The 19,472-nt window shown below is 58.0% G+C and overlaps 1 protein-coding gene across 1 annotated transcript in view; it reads left to right on the top strand.

Moving 5' to 3' along the window:
• EFNA2 (ephrin A2) overlaps window positions 1-10,919 on the top strand; it is a 37,296-nt gene extending 26,377 nt beyond the window's left edge. The window contains exons 2-4 of the mRNA XM_061359541.1: window positions 7,597-7,883; window positions 9,923-9,988; window positions 10,748-10,919. Of these exons, the coding sequence (XP_061215525.1) occupies window positions 7,597-7,883; window positions 9,923-9,988; window positions 10,748-10,869 (475 nt within the window). The 3' untranslated portion in view covers window positions 10,870-10,919. The remainder of the gene's footprint in view (window positions 1-7,596; window positions 7,884-9,922; window positions 9,989-10,747) is intronic.
• The last annotated feature ends 8,553 nt before the right edge of the window (window positions 10,920-19,472 follow it).

Raw genomic sequence — 19,472 nt, 5'->3', positions numbered from 1 at the left:
TGATGGCAATTTAGATGCCAGCCATAATTTCCCCACTGTTGCCCCAGGTAACAGGAGCCGTTGTCTCCTGTGGGAGCAGGGCCGAGCTGGGACGAGGTTACCTGCCTCTGATCACCGCCTTGGGACTCGCTGTCATTTACATTAAAAGGAGGGAAATATCCATAAAGGAAGGAGGGAGCCTCAGGAAGGCCAGGCTGAACCATCCTGGGGGCTGCTGCTCCCCAGTCCTGCCTGGTCCACCACTGGTCCTTGACCATCACCGCTTCCAGCCCACACTGGTTCAAGGGTGATGCCTTTTGCTGGCTGCTGAGTGCTGGTTCTGCACTGGAATCCTCACACATCACCCACAGGGCTCTCCCCAACCCACTGGGATGCTGCGTGTTCTGGCTCATCCTGTTGCTGCATGCTCCGGCTTGCTGGAACTGCGTGGTGCCGGCATGGAGGAGCCGGTGGCTTCTGTGGCACCCCCAGGGAGTGGGCAAAAGCAGGTTTCTGGAGGAAGAAGTGTGGGGTTCGCAGCAGAGCCAGCCCCGTGTGATGATGGTCATGGTGTTCACCATGGAGCCGCCTGTGCAGCGCCAGGGCAGAGGCTCACAGCCAGTGGCTGGCGGAGTTTTAGGGGATTTAAAACCAACAGAGACCCGGTTCTCAGGGTCCTTCGCCATCCTTCGGAGGCTGAGCACAAAAACACGCTTCAGGTGACTCCATCGCTGAGTTACCGATGCTGGAACACGCTGTCCCTGCGGGCTGGGGGTGATGCAGGGAGGCTGATGCCAAAGCCAAGCCAGGGCTCGCTGACCCAGCCCTGGTGACTCAGGGAGCGTCAGGAGAGGCTCTTAGGGCACGTCAGGGCAGGCAGTGTTGGGCTGTGGAGGGGAGAGCGGTCCCAAGGGGCTCAATGGGCTGCGTGCCCCATGTGAACCAGTTGTGTGTGCCAGCACCATCCTAGCAGCTCTCGTTATGGCTCAGGTCGGATGATGGGTGAAGGCGGTGCTGTCCATCCCTATCTCCATCCCTGTCCCCATCCCTGCTGCGCCGGGGCTGTCAAATGGCATTAAGCCCAAACTAACCTCCCGTCTGTGGGAGCCGTCACCATCATTCCAGATAACTGTAATCGAGCTGCTGAATATGTAGCTGGGCTCGGAGTTTTGTAGTTGAGATAAATATTGATATTAAAGCTGTCAGGGCTGGCAAAGCGACGCTGACACCAGCCCCACCGGTATCTCACTGCCTGACCCAGCAGCTCCCGTGGCCGTGGCTCTGCACAGCACCATTCCCAAAGAGGGGGGATCATTTCCTGAGCACCGGCCAGGCTGGTGAAGCAAAGGGACAACCCCAGGCTCTGAGCTTCTGGGATAGCATCCAAGGTTCCAAACCAGAGCGATCCCGCATCCCTCTCCACGCACATAGCAGCAGGTGGGAGTGGGCATCTCCAAGTGACACGGTTCCAACTGGGACCAGCACATTCCTGGGGCTCCTGGTTTGTTGGCTGGGGGCAAAAGCAGGCCCCTGTGAGGGGGGTTCAGTGGGCAATGGGTGCTGGAGCCTCCAGGGTGGCACCCACAGGGGAGCAGAGGCCTGAGGATGCAGGGCTCAAACACTGGGGATGCTCCTAAGTAAACCTGATGGTGCTGCTGCCATCCCTGCCTGTGGCTTTGTTCCTGATGGATTTCGCTTGACGCCGCCTTTCCTGCTCTGCCGGGCTGGCTGCTCTCCTGTCGGGGCATGCAGCGAGGTGGGGACGGGTGGTGAGAGCCAAGCATGGATCCTCCCATCCCTGGGGAAAAGAGGGAAGAAGAGGAAAGGAGAAAACCCCAATGAGCATCCCTAAAGCATCCCTTGCACCGTGGCCGGGGTGGTGGCGATCCCTGGTGCCCGTCACCCTGTGCCTGCCCCACGCCGGACCCGTCCCTCTTCCCACTTGCTTCTTCTTTATGTTTTTAATTAGCCGATTCTCTATCTGGCGCCGGAGAGCGTTCCCAACCACCACGCTGCGGAAACCTCATTAACACAGATCAAAAGGAGCTTTTAATGATTTATAAAGGTGCAGCAGTTTGGAGAAATTAAATAATTTAGGTGGTGTGTGTACGGCGGGTCCCTCAGGACCACATTACAGGCGTACCATGAGCCGCAGCCCGCCACGATGGGGATGCTGCCGTTGAGGACCAGGGCTCATCACCGCCTCCATGGGTGAGATGAGGCTGAGGACAGGCTCCTGCCATAACCCCAGAGCATCATCCCTGCGCTCGGCTGGGTTGGATGCTGGGATCCTCCGGTGCAGCCCAATGGAGGTTTGGGAGCACTGGGTGCTCACGATGGCTTTCCAACCAGCACGGTTACAATGAACCTCGGTGCTGGTGGGGTGGTGGGATGGGGTGGGAGGATCCAACCCCGATGGATCGACATCGGATGGACCCATGTGTCCGAGCGCATCCAGCTCTGGTTCCATCCCCTCCCAGAGCCTCCGTTAGCCCTGAGCTCCGCTACTGCGCTTGCATGGGGAGGATGACTCTGCCTTCGGGACACTGTGACCAACACGTGGCCAAAGTCCGGCTCTCGGCGCTGCCTGCAGCATCCCATGGGATCGGCTTGTCCAAGGAGAAAGAGAAACAGATGGGAAAACCAGCTTAAACGTTCCCGGCATGAAGTCCATTGCTGGCTATGGCCATGCCAGCAACCAGCCGAGCACCAGGATTAATGGAGACAAGAGCCGTAACGCTGCTGAAAGGGGCCGGGCGGACGCCTCCTCCTGCGGGGGCAATTCCCTGCTTCCCCCCCCCCCTCAGCACCTAGAAGCTGCTTTGTGCCTATATCCCAAGGGGGGGGACCGCGACGACGGCTGGCAGGGGGCTGGCATTGCCCTCACAGCATCCCCATTTCCATCAGGTCGTGTTTAGAAGACAGCGAGAGGGCGGCGGGCGAGGTTGGGGGCTGGTTTTGGGGATGGGGGGGCTGCTGTGTTTTATTTTGCTCTGTAATAGGCTTATTACTCCTGATCACGCTGTGACTATTTGAATGAAGGAGATTTCAGGAGATGAAAGCGTAAGGGAGGTTTTAAGCATCTCAGCGTCTGGTCCCGCAAGGACGGGTGCCCTTGGAGCTGGGGGATCCCTGTGCCCGGGACCCCGGTGCCGGCAGCACCCAGGCCCCCTCTTTCCTTCTCTTCGAGCCCCTTCCATCCCCTCACTGCTGGGGTTACAAACCTCCTAATTTGAGCCTCAATTTATTCATGGCCGGTTTATACCCATTTGTTTATGTGCCAACGCTGTTCTTCGGCTTAAATAGCTCTTTTCCTTCCATAATATATCTCCCCCCCCCCCCCCCCCCCCAGTATTTCAGCGGGTGCAATCATATCTCTTTTCAAGCTGTTCAGGAAAGAAAAATCTGAATTGTTTAACCCTTGGGACACTGGTTGGTCTTGCAGGATGCAGCGAGGCCAGAGACAAACGGGCTTTGTTCCCTTGCTGGGTTGGCTTTGAGGGATGCTCCTGCTCCCCATAGGGGATGCTGAGGCACTGCCTGCCCAGCCGGGGTGCCAGGACCAAGGCTGGGCTCTCCCTGCTTGCTGGGCCAGGCAGGGTTTGCTCTCCTGGTTGCCTCTGCCCCATGGGGGGGGCTCAAGCTGAGGATGCCTCCAGTTTGCAGGGCAGGGTCTCAGGGGGGCTTTTTACCCTCCATAGGGAATATCCAAGAGGTGGAAGCTTTGGAAGGCCGTGGCATGGAGCTGGCACGGTGCGCATGGGCAGGGGTTGGGTGCTGTGATGGTGCAGGCAGGAGGGCGGACAGCGGAGCCGCTTCACCAGCTCCCATGTTTTATTCCAGGCAATTTCACTCCAATGGGTTCCTGCTCTTGTCATTGACGGCACCGGGAAAAAGTTGTCCATTAAACGTGACCCGAGATGGAGCCGACAATGTGGTGGCTGCTGGTGCCAGGACCAGGGTGGCAGAGGGTGGGAGAGCGATACAGGATGCAGCCCCCTATGCTGGGGTGCTGGCATCAGGGGGGAGCCGTGGCCGTGCCATTCAGGGTGTCCCAAGGGGGGTGCCACTGCTGGAGACCCTGCAATGGGGGTCAGCAATGGGGCTGTGTGAGGCTGCCCGTGTCCCCTGCCCTGCTGGCAGAGCAGGCCTGGCTGTCAGGCAGCGCTAACAGTAATGAATGCCCCTAATGAAGCACCCAATTAGCCAGGATCCCGGTCTTAATGGTAGCTGACAGAGCTGAAAGCTGTGAGTAGTCAATTGTCAAGTGTAACATCCCGCCGGGTGAGGCTGGGAGGCTGCTCCATCCGTCTCTGTCAGGGAAAAACAAAGCTCCCATGTTAACCCCTTTGGCAGTGGGCAAACCCTATGTCCATCGGCAGAGCTCTGGTGGCCGTGGTGGGCTCTGGCATCAGCCCCAGAAGTGGCACCGTTCCTGGTGATGGCATCATCCCTATGGCATCAGCCCCAGCATCATTCCTGGTGATGGCATCATCTCTATCCCATTGCATCAGCCCCAGTGATGGCATCATCCCCATCCCATCGCATCAGCCCCAGCATCATTCCTGGTGATGGCATCATCCTTATCCCATGGCATCAGCCCCAGTGATGGCATCATCCCCACCCCATGGCATCATTCCTGATGGTAGCATCATCCTTGCCCCAGGATGTGTGGGGCTGTGGTGAGCCCACGCAGAGTAACAGGAACGTGGATTTGCTCAAAGCTGAGCTTCTCATTTGGCTTGAAAACCTTGCAAATTGGCCTTTATCGGTGTGCCAAAGTGGAGGTCTCTCCTCTTGCTTTCTGCAGTTCCCAATGGACCAAAGGGCTGGTGTCCCCGTGTCTTTGGGACTCAAGGGCTCAGATGAGGTAGGGACAAAGCTCACCCCAAGGCTGGCAGAAACCACACGGGTGTCTGAGATGTGCAGGGAGGGCAGCACACATTCCATACCCAGTGCTGCCAGAGCGAGCAGGACACGGAGGACCCCGCTCCGGTTGGAAGCTGCTTGCTGTAAGGGGCATCTGATGAGGGATGTGCCTGGTTCAGGGGGCTCAGACCCTCTGCTGCCGTTAGCAGGGCCCTGCTGTGGGTATCACACAGGGCACCAGCTGTGGGTATCACACAGGGCACCAGCGCCTTCCAGGGCTGGAAAACGCTGTTGACCTTTTGCAAATGGCCTGACTTAAAGGATAATGGATGAAGAGTGGGCTCCCCCGGTAACAAACGCGGCTCTGAGTGCGCCCAAGGCTCCGGCTCGGGGCTCTCATGGGCGCTGATGCTCAGGGACAGGTTTTAGGGTGCTGTGTGCTGGACCTGGGCTGTCGGTGTGGTTGTGGTGCCGTCGATAGCCGAAGCCGAGGCGGTGACAGCTCATCCTGTGCTGAGCACAGGTCCGTGTGGTTCCATATGGCTGGTGCCTGGGATGGGATGGAGCAAGCACAGTATCCAGACCCCCATCCCCACAGCCCCATTCTGAGGGCATCCCTGGGGCTCCTCCAGTGAACCCTCTTCTGGTTGCGTCCTCCTGTGCTGGGCTTTGCCTGTTGTGCTTGGGACTGCCAGCATGGCCCCACATCCATCCCCCCAGACTTGCCCCATGTCCATCCATCAAAACCTGCCCCACATCCATCCCCCCAAACCTGCCTCACATCCAGGTATCAAAACCTGCCCCAACTCCATCCATCAAAACCTGCCCCACATCCATCCCCCCAAACCTGCCTCACATCCATCCATCAAAACCTGCCCCACATCCATCCCTCCAAACATTCCCCACATCCATGCCCCCAAAACCTGCCTCACATCCAGGTATCAAAACCTACCCCACCTCCATCCATCAAAACCTTCCCCACATCCATCCCTCCAAACCTTCCCCACATCCATCCCCCAAAACCTGCCCCTCATCCATATATCACAACCTGCCCCACCTCCATCCATCAAAGCCTGCCCCACATCCATCCCTCCAAACGTTCCCCACCTCCATCCATCAAAACCTGCCCCACATCCATCCTTCCAAACCTTCCCCACCTCCATCCCCCCAAAACCTGCCCCACATCCAAACTTCCCCCACATCCATCCCTCCAGACCTCCCCCACATCCATCCATCAAAACCTGCCCCACATCCCTACCCCCAAAACCTTCCCCACATCCATCCCCCAACAAACCTGTTCTTAGCTTAAAACCCGACTTCATGCCTGGTGCCATTGATCACAGCTCATCAGCTCTAATGCAGCATTTGCCAGTCCAGCGAAGGCCCTTGGGGTCAGGTGATGTTTTTATTCCCTTCCAAAAAGAATAATTATTATTATTCCCCTGCTAAGCACGTGCCCTCCTGTTCCAGTCGCCTTTGCTTGGGCTTTTAGAGTGATCATTAAAATAAGTAATTTTTTTTTTTAACAAAAAGCAGAAAAAGGTGTTTTGTTTGCGGGGTTTTTTCTTTTTTTTGGTATTGTTTTGTGCGCGTTTGAAAATTGTTTCCCAGTAAATCCTGGCCCTTTGTATTAATTTTACATTTAAAATGTTACCTTGCCAGGGGCAGGGTTGGCACAACTGACTGGGGGAAGGAGAGGGAAGGAGAGAGAAAACCCTGCTCCTTAATTAGCGCGTTTCCCTGTGTGCTCAGAGTGCTTATGAAGCAGGTAATGAGCTGGATGGGGCTGGACGCTGCCGCTCACCACCCTTGCTGCGGTCCCCCCTTTATGGGTCACCCTTCACTGTGCTCAGTGTGATGAGTTTGAACCAGCCTCAGTCCTCCTCCCTCCTGCCCTACACTCAACTGAATACAGGGAGCCCCCCAGGATGCTGGTTTGGGGTTGTCGCCGTGGCCACCGTCGCTACCCCACACAGGCCACGCTGACCCCTGCAGCCGCTGAGCATCCCTTCATGCAGTGCTGCTCCTCCGGTCCCGGTGCCCCCTACACTCAACTGAATACAGGGAGCCCCCCAGGATGCTGGTTTGGGGTTGTCGCCGTGGCCACCATCGCTACCCCACGCAGGCCACGCTGACCCCTGCAGCCGCTGAGCATCCCTTCGTGCAGCGCTGCTCCTCCGGCCCCGGTGCCCCCATCCCTGCTGGTGCCATGGGGGACCTCAAATTAATTAGCAAAGAAAACGAGCTCGATGAGCAGAGATTAAAGCCAAGCTGCCAGGTTGGCTCCTAGGGGAGCCGGGCAATTTGGCCGCCAGCTCCATCGGCTGCAGTGCCAGGAGCTCCAGGGGGCTGCGGTGCCCCCCCCTGCTCAGGGTGCAGTGGAGGGATGGGGGTGTCACAGGGCTCACCCCAAGGAGCCGGGAGCTGATGGTGTGTGCCAGAGCTCCCCAGCACCGCTAATCCCTTGATGTCTTGGGTAATCAGTGCCAGAAGCACAAATTACACCGGGGTTGCAGCGCGGTGCCAACACTGCCGCAGCATCGCCGTGAATAGTGGTCCTTTTGTGACTTTAAAGGTGCTGGTTTATCACAGGGCTCTGAGTTAATCTTGTAGGTTAATGGGGACACTGGAGTGGTGAGGAGAGCGGATCAGGCCCTGGGTTGTGGTGGAACCAAGGTTTTTGGCATCCCCAAGGTCATGGTGGGATCTGGTGAAACGTGGTCCCCCTGACACCGCTTTCTCCTGCAGGTTTCAGCACGGGGATTACACAGTGGAAGTGAGCATCAACGACTACCTGGACATCTACTGCCCGCACTACGAGGAGCCGCTGCCCGAGCGGATGGAGCGCTACATCCTCTACATGGTCAACTACGAGGGGCACGCATCCTGCGACCGTCAGAGGGGCTTCAAGCGCTGGGAGTGCAACCGGCCCGACTCCCCCAACGGGCCCCTCAAGTTCTCAGAGAAGTTCCAGCTCTTCACCCCCTTCTCACTGGGCTTCGAGTTCAGACCCGGCCACGAGTACTACTACATCTGTGAGTAGGGATGGGGGGGACGGTCAGAACACCCCAGGGATGTCTCCTGCATCACCCCGCAGTGCAGACCAGACCTGGATGCTGATCCACAGCTCGGTTTGCATTGGATGCCCCCAAACCCATCCTTGTGCTGACAGCACCAGCATGTCTGAGTCAAGGTGGAGATCCCAAACGGTGCCAAAAGCCTTCTCCAGGGCTAAGCCACAGCCATGGGGTAGCCACAGGAGTGAATAGGACTTCCCAAGGACCACGGGATGATGGGGACACTGATCTCATCATCTCCATGGGACCGACACCGGGCACTGGTCATGGTGCTGCACCGAAGTGGTGGCGCAGTGTCCCTGTGCACTCCCAGCCTGCGATCCCCTTTCTCACCCAACAGATGAAGCCCAAACTGGCCAACAAGGGGGGGAAACCTTCCCACAGGCACCAGGCGGTGGTGGCAGGACCAGGCCCATCAGTCCCCACATTGAATTTCTGCCACTGGAGCACTGGGCATGGGGGGGGGCAGAGCACGAGATCCATGGCAAAACCAGCCTCTGGGGCTCGGATCCATCACTGGCAATCAATAAAGGGTGGAAAAACCATAAAGGAGAATCCCTGACCCCCAGCACTCAGCGGTGTCACGGGCAGACAGGGGCGCCTCTTCCCGTGCTGGAGCCAGCCGTGTGCTTATCTGCCTTATTATTTCTCCCCCTTTTTCCTAAAGCATCTGTTTTCAGCCCACTTAATTTGTTCCTTTTATCTATATTAAATTACCATTTTTGCCCCCCGCTCCCTTCCCCTCTGTAAAATGTCACTGGTGAAATAACAGCAGCTACAACCCCCCCCCCCCCCCAAGTTTTATTTTATTTTATTTTTATTTTATTTTTAATGTCGTTAGGGGGAGATTACACAGGAGTAAATGGTGAAGCTGATCATTGCTAAACCGGTTAGAATTCATGTCATGCGGAACATTAGAAATTATGCCTCTTTGAGGAACCGTATTTAGCAGACATGAAAGAAAAGAAATTACCTCCTCCTCGAGCTCGCAAATTGGAATGCCATTAACCTCGCGGGCACGGGGACGCGCTCGCTCTCCCGGTGCCGGGTCAAGGGCATGGGCTGGCCCTGGGGACAAGAGCGGGTGGATGGAGGTGCTGCGGGATGCCCGCGGTGCGGCTCGGCACAGCATGGCATGGCCTTCTCCTTCCCATGTGGGGTGGTAGCACCACGGAGGAAAGGAAAAGGGACTGCTCCCAACCATGGAGGCTCTGCAGCATCCCCCGTTGGATGCCACCGCTCCCATGGGTGTGATGCTTAGCTGGGCGCAGGGGCTGGATGCACCCATTGAGGGAACCATGGGTACCATTGCGAGGGGCCATGTGGAGACGGGCGCAGGGGCTGGATGCGCCCATTGAGGGACCCAGGGGTACCATTGTGAGGGGCCATGTGGAGACGGGGGGGTGCAGCCCCTCTGCAGCTGCCCCATGGGTTTATGTGGTTAAAACAACCCAAATGGGTCCTTTGGGTGCCCCCCATGTCACCATCAGTACAGGAACCTGCTGTGTCTGTCCCTCAGAGCCAAGGGGATGGATGGATGGTGGTGGCCACCCGAAGGGACTGCGTGTGCCCGTCGCTGCTGCCTCCCCTGCAAGCAGCATCCCAATTCCCATTCCTTCCTGAAGCTGAAATGAAACTTCATTGTGAATAATGCTCTCTGCCCTTCTTTAATGCGAAAGAAAAAAACCCACTCTGAGACAATATGAAATTCTTTTAAAAACATATATATAAATCACATTTTTCTCCTATTGAGAGGGGACTTTCACCAAGATAATTATTGCAATTACTCCCTTTCTCTCTCCCAGTGAGCATTATTCTTATTCTGTGCCTTTATCCTCGTTTTACCTGTGGAGGGAAGCAGCACAGCCCTGCCCGCGCTCACAGCCCTTCACTACAGGGACAGAGCCCCACGAGGCATTGCCCCCTGCCCAGCTTCACTGGGAACCCTTTATGGGTCCCCCCCTAACCTGCTCCTTCTCCCCTTTGCTTCCCTGCAGCCGCGTCCCCCCCAAACACAGTGGACAGGTCCTGCCTGAAGCTGAAGGTTTATGTTCGGCCAACAAGTGAGTGACTGGGGGGGCACTGGGTACCCCATGGGGCGAGGGGGTGGTGGTCCTGGGTGAGTGGGGACCATGGTGGGGGGGACGGGATGCTGCAGGTCCCACCTGGGTACCACCCAACGGGGATGCGGACAGTGCCCACATCCATGCCATGGCAGGCGCTGTGCCTGGTGATGGCCGTTTGCTGCCGAGCTCCATATGGGGGGGAATGAATAATAATCCCTGCACAGTGGCTACTTTTCAGAATCAAATAACTCAGCCATTTAAAAAAACAAATTAATAATTTTCTTCTCCTGTTAACGTGTAATTAGCAAATGGCAGCAGCTCTCCCTGGGGACGAGTGCCTGCGAAATGTCACCGTTTAAAAGGATGTCTTTCTTTTTTTTGTGTGTATTTGCATGGCTTTAAAATAAAACCCAGTATAATGAAACCATCTGTAAAAAATCATTCTGTTTTGTTTAGGACTAGGGAGGTGGGGAAAGCTCCCCTTGTAGTGTTCTTTAGTGTGTTCGTAGTGTTGGGGGTTTAATCCCTCATGGAGAGGGAATGGCCTTGGCACAAAGGACCCTTGACTGGGTCCTTGAAACAGTCTCAGTTTCCAGTGATGCCTTTGAGGAAGCTGGGATTTAGTGGAGCATCAGCACCCAGCTGCTTGCTCTGGGCTAAGCCGCTGCATCAGCAGCACCCGGACCGCATCCGCTGGGATGCTGAGGGTGGGCTCTGGTCCTCCGGCTCACATCTCCCTCCTTTCCCCTCCTGCAGACGATTCCCTGTACGAGTCCCCGGAGCCCATTTTCACCAGCAACAACTCCTGCTGCAGCCTCAGGGTGCCGCGCGCCGTGCTCGTGGTGGTGCCGGTCGTCTGGACGCTCCTGGCCTCGTAGCGCTGACACCGACGCGCCGGCGAGCGGCTCCGTGGAGCATCACCTCCGGCCACCCCAACGTCACCTCCGGTACCCCAGGACGGTGCCCGGGGAGGGTTGGTGCTGCTGATCCTGCCACCGCATCACCGCACGGCCACGGCGCCAGGGGATGGCACCGGGAGCAAAGGGCTCGGATCCCGGCGGCGCACGCCGACAGCTCCCATCCCCGCGCTTGCGGCTCGCTCGGCGCCGGCTCTGCCTCTTGGATGTCGCTTTTTGCATTTCTAGACCAAATACAGAGGCCTCGTTGTTTGGTTCGGGGGGTTTTTTGGTTTTGTAAGGAAAAAAAAGGGGTTTATTTTTGTTGGCTGGGTTGTTCCCGCCCGGGCTCCCCCGTGTCAGACTGACCCGCACGGGGCCGGGCTCAGCCCCGCACTGAGCCCTGCTTTCACACCGGACACCAAGCAGCACGGTGATGGTGCCGACGGCTCCGTTGTCACAGACTCCTTCCCAGCCCAGCCACCGCTCTGGCACCGGGATGTGGTGGTGCCGGCCCCAAGGCGCTTCTCCAGGCACCCACCTACTGTGGGGACACGGTGATGAGGGGCCTGGGCGGACACGAGCCCCCACCAAGGGCCTGGTGGGGTGAGCCTGTCTCCATCACTCGTGCCATGAGTGTCACTGCTGTCCCCATGGGACCCCGGAGCAACTCCATGAGCAGCAAACCGGACACACCGGAGGAGAGCACCAGGGATGACTGGTACTGGGAGCACCAGGGATGGCCGGCACTGGGAGCATCATGGATGACTGGTACTGGGAGCAACCAGGGATGACTGGTACCGGAAGCACCAGGGATGACTGGTACCAGGAACACCAGGGATGACTGGTACTGGGAGCACCAGGGATGACTGGTACCGGAAGCACCAGAATGGCCAGCACCGCAGCACCATGGATGGCTGGTACCAGGAACACCAGGGATGACTGGCACCGTGAGCACCAGGGATGGCCACTGGCACCAGGAGCACCGCCGGGCGCTGGGAGCCGGCGGGCTGGGCTCGCCCGGATGCTGGGATCACTCCAAGGGCGTTTGGCTGGAGCCGGGGCTGCATTCTCCATCCAGGCAGGGCCGATCTCCTGGAGCAGGTTTTCCTCCTCTGCATTCTCTTGCTGTGCACCGCATCCCAACAACACCTTGGGGGTGTGAGAATGCCCATGGCAGCGGTGGGGGGGGGATGCATTGGCCATGTGCAGGACCATCGCAGCACTCCCCATGGTCGCCCCTTCATCCGTGTCCCCGGCGCTCTGGGGCTGCGCTTGGGAAGCTTTTCCTTCTTCTTTGCATTAAGAACCCACTGAAACCCCAATCCGAGGTTGACCCCAGGGGTGGGAGATCCCCAAGGAGGGGTCCCCCTTGGGCCTGACCCTTCCTTGCCTTAAATCCGGAGCTGTCCCACCCGGAGGGGGGGGTCCCATGAGAGCCCCCCCCATGCCCTGAGGGGTTGACGGTGGTGATGGGCTCAGACCTGGCCAAAGCCCCTTGCTAAGGGCACCTTTGTGAACGCACCCCAGACCCTTCCGGCGCGGGGGGCTCGGTCCCTGTACATACAGCGCTGTACTGTGAGCGGTTTTTTTTATGTATTGTTGAGAATGAATTTTATGGAAGGGTTTATCTTATTTTATTTTTATTTTTTAGACTAGGAAGCTGGAATCTCGCAATAAGCTCATCTCGACCATCCAAAACATACAAAAAAAATTACAAAAAAAAAAACAAAAAAAAAGAGAAAAAACATTAAAAATAACCCCCAAACCCAACAATAAACCCTGGCATTCCCCCATTCCCTGCTGTTCCCTGCCTCCCGTCCCCGGTCCCCGTGTGTGTGTGTATGTCCAGACCAAGTTGTGGTTCTTGAAGGCGAGCAAAAGCATCGTGTATATCCAGGGGGTGAAGGGAGGGCTCTATCGAGGGGCCAGCAGCACCCCCCCCAGCTCGCAATGGGGAGCAGCAAAACCCTGGCCTTTGGTCTGTGTTTTATATATATATAGATTATATATATAAATATCTATATTGTGTACAGCGACTGCGGGAGAGCGGCCGAGCGGGTGCTGCGGGCTTTGGGGGGGGGGGGGGGGGTGGCTTTCGCTATGGGCCGGGGCTGCCCTTGGGGAGCAGCCCATCGCTGGCGCTGGTTCTGCGTGTTGGTCTCCGTTCTGCCTAGCTTTGTCCTTAGACACGCCGCTTTCGTCCTCGACGTCGTGCTGGTGCTATCCGGATATCCCCATTGGGGGGGGCCCCCCCCCAGTTTGGATTCTGTATTTTTTTATAATAAAATACAAATAAATGTCGTGCGAGGCCCTTGTTTTGGAGGAATGACTTTGATGTGTCCCCAAAAAGGGGGTTTGGGGGGGTTGGCATCCAGGGGATGCCGCGCTTGACTCTGTCCCTAGTCCCCCATCGCAGCCTCTCCCGCGGCGCGCCGAGGCTGTGAAGCCAGACCGCTCTGCTGGGTGGTGTGTTAATTACGGGAAGGATTTAATTACTGCGTTAATTAATAATAATGGATATTAAATTAATTAATATGCAGTTGTTGATAGTACTTAATTATTGGAGGTGCTGCAGCCCGGTGGGCGCTCGGCGCTGGCACGGTCCCGGCATCTCCCCCGGCACCGCTGCTGCCAAGGGATGCGTTGGGACATGCTGCTCATACCGGGCATCACCGCGTCCTTTGCTACCCCTATCCCGACCCAGTGGGAGGGGATGGCAACCCGCAGCCCGCTCCTTTCTCCCTCAAGTACCGAACTCTCCTGTGCAGCCCATTCCTAGTGGTTGATGTGTATTTTAACACGATGATAGGAACAACCCGCTCTTCATCCATCCAGGCTCGTACGGCTGATCCGAGGCTCTGAAGTTTGCCACAAGAGGGTGAAAGACTTAATTTTGCTTCTTAATAACGGCCATCTGTGTGCCAGGAGCGAGGTGGGTGCTGCACCGAGCTCCGCGGCGCTGCCGGTTCCTGCTCTGATGCGCAGGGAAGCGCTGGGGAAGAGCCCGGCAGGGATTTGGCAAGGAATAAAAAGGTGATTTTTTAGCCCTGCTCAGGAGGGTTTTGAGGCCTGACTCATGATTTTTATTTAACACAAGGGGTTGGAAACACGCAGTTAAAAATAGCGAACGGGCTGAGAGGGATCGTCGTTAGTAAGTCATTAATTGAGTCATGGAGTGAAGGCCTGAGAAGGATCATTTAGACCAGGCAGCTCGTCACAGGGGCATCGAGGCTTGATGTAAGGACTCGTGGTGATGGAGAGCTGGTCCAGCGCGGATGCTCCTGCTGCATCACTGATGTCAGTGGTTACCCTGCTTAACCAGGGCACAGCCCCAGGCAAAGGGGTCCCTGCGGCTCTGGGGTCTCTCCTGCAAAGGGGAGAGGGGATGTGGGGACCGGCTGCAGGGCCCATGTGCGTTAATGCAGTTGTTATTTAGGTCTGAAACAGCCATTGTGGAGTGTGAGCCCTTGGTCGAGGGATGCTCGAGGTGCCAGTGCCGTGCCCAGGGCCAGGGTCATTCCCTTTCCAAGCATCGCTGATTCTCGCCATCGTCTTTCCGCATCAGCAGCATCCCCGTTACCGTGCGGGGGAACCGCAGCTCCCTGCCTGGCCAGAGCGGGGAATGACCGCCGCAGCAGGTGGGATGTTGGGAAATGGGAGTGGGGTTTCCACCTCTTTCCCTGTTTAAAGCAGCTGGCGCTGCTGGAAACCCAAGAATTCCTCTGCTTGCTGACCCAGAGAAATGAAACACGTCTTAAATCTCTTTAAACGTGGCAGCGTGTGCGAAGGAAGGGGAAGGAAACGGCCCCAATCTCCGGAGGGATTCCCAGCCCCATGACCCCCTGAATATCCTTAGTTCCAGCTGCAGTCGGGGGCGAGAAGGCAGAATAGGGCATAGGGATGAGTGGGGTCTGAGCACCCCCAGCGCATCCGGGGCTGAGAGATGGGATGGAGCATCCCCAGGACCCCCTCATCTTAGGGTGCCGCAACTGCAGGGCAGTGCCTGGAGCGTGGCCAGCACCAAGGGAAGCAGGGATGGTGCCACGTGTGGTTGGTGGTGCCTGAACTGGGGCTTTATGGGCCTCAGGCTCCTCCAGAACTGGTTTTACGTTGTCACTGCAAGGGCTTCCCCTCTGGGCACTCACAGCCCCTGTGCCAGCAGCCGGGGTTCAGGGCTGATGGGGATACGGGTTCACCTCTGCATGCAGCACTAAGGGCTGGTTTACTCCAGGATGTGGCTGTGCCATGAACCAGGACCTCAGGGCTCAGTGCAGGAGGGCTGGGGCCATGCTCTCCTTCCAGATGTTCAGGTGTGGGGTGGGATGAGGGTGGCCTGTGGGGCTCAGCTTTCCCATAGCTCCTCTACTGAGCAGGGACGGGCAGCTCTCCCCACACAGCCCTGCTCCAGCACACCCTTTCCCTTCCACACTCCCCACCTCCTTCCCCTTCCAGCCTGAGATGTGCTCGGCCCCATCTCCCTATGACCAACCGCTGGCCCCATGTCTGCCCCTGCGATCCCATGGGAAAAGCACAGGGTGGATGCTGGGCTGCCGCAGCCATGGCACAGTTGGGTCACCCCAGTTGCACCTCTGGTTGGTGACCCCAAAGCATCCTGCGCTGTGCTCCCGATCCGCTCCAGTTCAATGGCATCAGGGGGGGCAGCTCAGGGGTCCTGAGCCCCCACAGCAGCAGCCTCCCTCCCGGTCACGGTGTTCCCCATCCCGATAGCATCTGCTCTGTGTCTCCACGGGCTCGTTGCTCCGTGCTCTACTGCGACGTCTCGGTGTTAATAGTTTTCTGCTTTAATCCCATGAAGGCAGCGGGCGCATCGTGCTCCACTGGCCCGTGGAATATCCGCCTGGTGCAGCCACTGCTGCAGGCAGCGCAGGGGCCCCATCCGCAGCTTGCTCAGGAGGCTGTAGCCTCCCCAGTCCCGGTGATGTGGTCCAGGCTTACACCGTGGTGAGGCTCAGGATCCAGCTCACCAGTTCCCCTGGCTCCATGTTCAGAAGCCTGCAGGGGAGGAGGGATGCTCAGCAGCTCTCATCCCTCTTGTGCCCGGTGCCTGCTTGGGCAGAGACGCTGCTTCGGCTCCTCTGGCAGCCTTGGGGCAGCCCCAGACTTGTGCTGGGGGAAACCTTCACCATGAGGAAGGGTCGAGCTTGAGCGTTCCCGGGGCTGCTTGAGGCAGAGCAGGAGGCTGGGAGCACCCAGTGCCAAAACCGAGCCCCCAGACTTGCTAGCACACTGACCCCCTTCCAGCCACCCCATGCCCCCCAATGCTGCTCCGCTCCCCACCCCTTCCCAGCATCTGCCTTCAATTTACCCCATTCCAATGAATCCCCAGAGGCCAGGCTGCCCCCTCTCCTCCCCGTGTCCCCCACAGCCTTGTCCCTGAGGCTTGTGGATGCAGCAGAGCTCACGCTGCTGGAGGCACCGGTTTGCACGGTGCCATCCTGTTCCCTTGGTCGGACAGAGCTGCAGCAGGGCTGGGGGGCTCGGCCCTGTGTCCCCCGGTCCCACAGCACCCTGCGCTCACCATGGGGCTCACTGGCACTTCCCAGGCTCCGTCACTTCTCTCCAGCAGCTCCGGGCTCAGGCTCCTGCCCTGTTGTGATTCAGCTCTGATAGGAAGTGCATCCATCACGGCGGGAGCGGCTGGGCTCACAGGGGGCCCCACCATCCCTGCTGCTTGTTTCCTGCTACCTGGCTGTCACATCTGCAACTCCACTGCCTGCCTCCCCTCCTGCCATCCCTCTCCCCCAGCCTTATCTCCTGATAGGTACAAGCAATACAACCAGGAACGTTCATGTAACAAGCTGCTGGCTGCGGAGCACCCGGGAGAACACCACATCGGGGATGGTTTATGAAAATAGGGAGCGAGAGGAGAGCGCGGGGGTGAGGGATGGAGCTCCCGTTCCGCTCCCGAGCAGCGCCAGCACCTTTGCTCCCTCCTCATCGGGATGCGGGGCTGTGCCTGGTGCCGGCGGGCGGCTGGAATTGGAGGAGGGGGGTGCGTGGAGCCCCCCGCGCTGTCCCTTTGGGGCCATTGATTTCCATGAAATAGCCCAGCCGCGTGTGTAATTGCACGCAGCGGCGGCAGCCTCCTTTGCATGCGGCTTGGCAGGGCCCTAAGGGCAGGAAAGGAAACTTTTCGGGCCACCAGACATTTACTTTCCTTCAGATGCTCATTGCCCTGCCATGGGGAGAGGGCGATGGGGCCATGGGCTGGGGGCTGCTGCAGCCCCCTGCAGCATCCATAGGGAGCGATGAGGAAGAGGATCTCACCGCGCATCTCGCTAGGGCACCTTCCCTGCCCCTTTGTCCCTATCCCAAACCTGGCCTGGCTCGGGGCAGAGGTGAAGCAGGCGCTGAGCATCCTCATCCTGTCCCTGCCAGCCCCGGGAGCTTTGCCAGGGAGCGATTTCTCCCCCAGGCACGGAGTGAGCATCCATTCCCCTCGGCGAGCTGCTCTCTCGCAAGGTAACCGGCATTATATTCGGACCAATTGCTCCAGCATGATCCTGCTGAATGTTGCACAGCATGTACACGGCGTCTTATGTAAAATACATGCCCCTGGGTGAGCCTTTTAATAGCAATGGCTCCTGCCTGGGGGGGGTGTGGGGGGGCCGCTCTCTGCCACGGCGGTGCCAAGAAATGATTGAAAAGTTGGGGCTCGCCGTAGGAAACACCCCGCTGGGGGGAACAACGTGTTTTCATTCCCCTGCCAGGTAACAAATGAAAAGAATTGCAATGAATGCTAATGGGGTGCGGAGCGGATGCTGCGGAGGCTGCCAGGGCTGGAGCTGGAGCTGGGGAGAAGTGGGAACAACGGTGTTCAACCCTGGGGGACTCGGGGGCTGTTGGGGAACCCCGGGTTTGCAGGGTGGAGCTGGCCCTAGGCACAGAGCACGCCCCAGAGCAGGGGCTGGAGGGCGCTGCAGGGACGATGCTCTGGGATGCTGTACCAAAATCCTTTCCACAGTAAAACGCAGCTGCAGGAGCGCATCACCCCGCAGGATCCCCCTTGGCAGGAGTCCCCATCCCTATGGAGCCTGTCCCTGCTGTTGCCCTCCCTGTGCCAGGGCTGAGCTGGTGCTGAACAGGCTCCTGGTAGGCAGCCGGTGACCGGCTGTGCCGAGCTGAGCTGTTTGTAAATGCAGCGGGTCTGGGAAGCGGGAGGGTAAACACGGATGAATAGCCTTCACCCACTCCAGTAAATATTTTATATCACACACCAAGAAAAGACACTCCTATTTAAATGATTTATAAAGGAAGATCATGTAGAGGTTTCCATAAAATATGTAGGGCTCCTAATCCCGACATCATCAAGCAAAGAGGACTGAAATCATATATTACCTTTTCAACAGCCTCGCCGGCTGCAGGGATACAACTGACAAATAAAAGTGTGTTTACAGCTTTTGGGCTCCTCTGGGGAGAGGTAAATCACGGCAGGGGTGGGAAGGGGAAAGGAAGCCGGAAATTAAGTGGCAATTTCTGTCCATCACGGCAGAGAGGGGTAAGGGGATGCCGGACTCGGGGGGCCCTCGGTGTCCCCGTCAGTCACCCTCTGGGTGCAGGGATGCTCATCCCCCGGTGCGACCCCGGGGTGTGGGCACAGGGCACAAGCCCTGCTGATGTGCAGTGGGGTCGGGGCACAGTGCCCTGCTCTGCTCCTCAGTGAGGCTGAAGCCATCAGAGATAGGTTTTCCACGGGCACCAGCAGAGTCAGGATCAGGCTCATGGCCTTTTCAACCTTGGGGCTGCCATCTGCCCCCTCCACACTGCCACTTGATGCTGCCATTGCCCCATCTCCACACCGCATCCTTCTGGGTCCATGCACTGAGGTTTTTTGTGTCCCCCACACACACCCCCCTCCTGATCCATCTGAGGTCACCACCTCCCCACGGGGTGCTGGGGGGTGCACCCGCGGCCCCGGCATTCGGCACGCACCACGGTGAGGGGCACGGCGGCCTCTGGCAGCGGCGGCGGTGATTTGGCATGCGGGAGCCAGCAGCCGATGGGGCCCCGGCCGCCGCGTTATTAAGGGATTAGCAAGTTGTCTTGGCGCTCAATTGTAGATAAGTGCCGCATTTTGTATTATCTTTTCACGCTGCACCGCGAAGGATGACAAAGAGACAACATGGGTGTCATGGCCTTCAGCATATCATTAAGGGTAATTTGTCTTGCGAGGAGGGGGAGGGCGAAGGGAGAGAGGGGAAGGGAGAGGGAGGAGAGGGAAAAGGAGCCCGGGAGGAGAGAGGGGATTAAAAACTAAGGAGGGGAGATTAGGAGTGAAATGTGAACTGTATTCAGAGTCAGCCAGGCAGCGAGAAGCAAACAGCCGAGGAGGGGACCGTGCCGCAGGGGCTCAGCCCCGCGTCCCACGCTGGAGCTGCCGGCAGGAGGAAGCCCAGGGCTGGGGTAAAGGAAGCAAAAGGCAGGGTTCACGCTCCGGGGGTTTTGGGGACCCCCCCTTTTCCTGCACAGCTCCATCCCCAGCCTCAATCCTTTGCATTAATCTAGAACAATAACCAGCCATCCAGCCCGGTGTCACAGGCAATAAGATGCACACCGGAGGA

Source organism: Neopsephotus bourkii, unplaced genomic scaffold (genome assembly GCF_033783945.1).
Source record: "Neopsephotus bourkii isolate Nb327-2 ecotype Australia unplaced genomic scaffold, CSIRO-AGI_Nbou_v1 NB_2, whole genome shotgun sequence".
Taxonomy (NCBI): domain Eukaryota; kingdom Metazoa; phylum Chordata; class Aves; order Psittaciformes; family Psittacidae; genus Neopsephotus; species Neopsephotus bourkii.
Note: the sequence above shows the minus strand (reverse complement) of the source record. Positions and strands in the feature narration are given on the sequence as shown.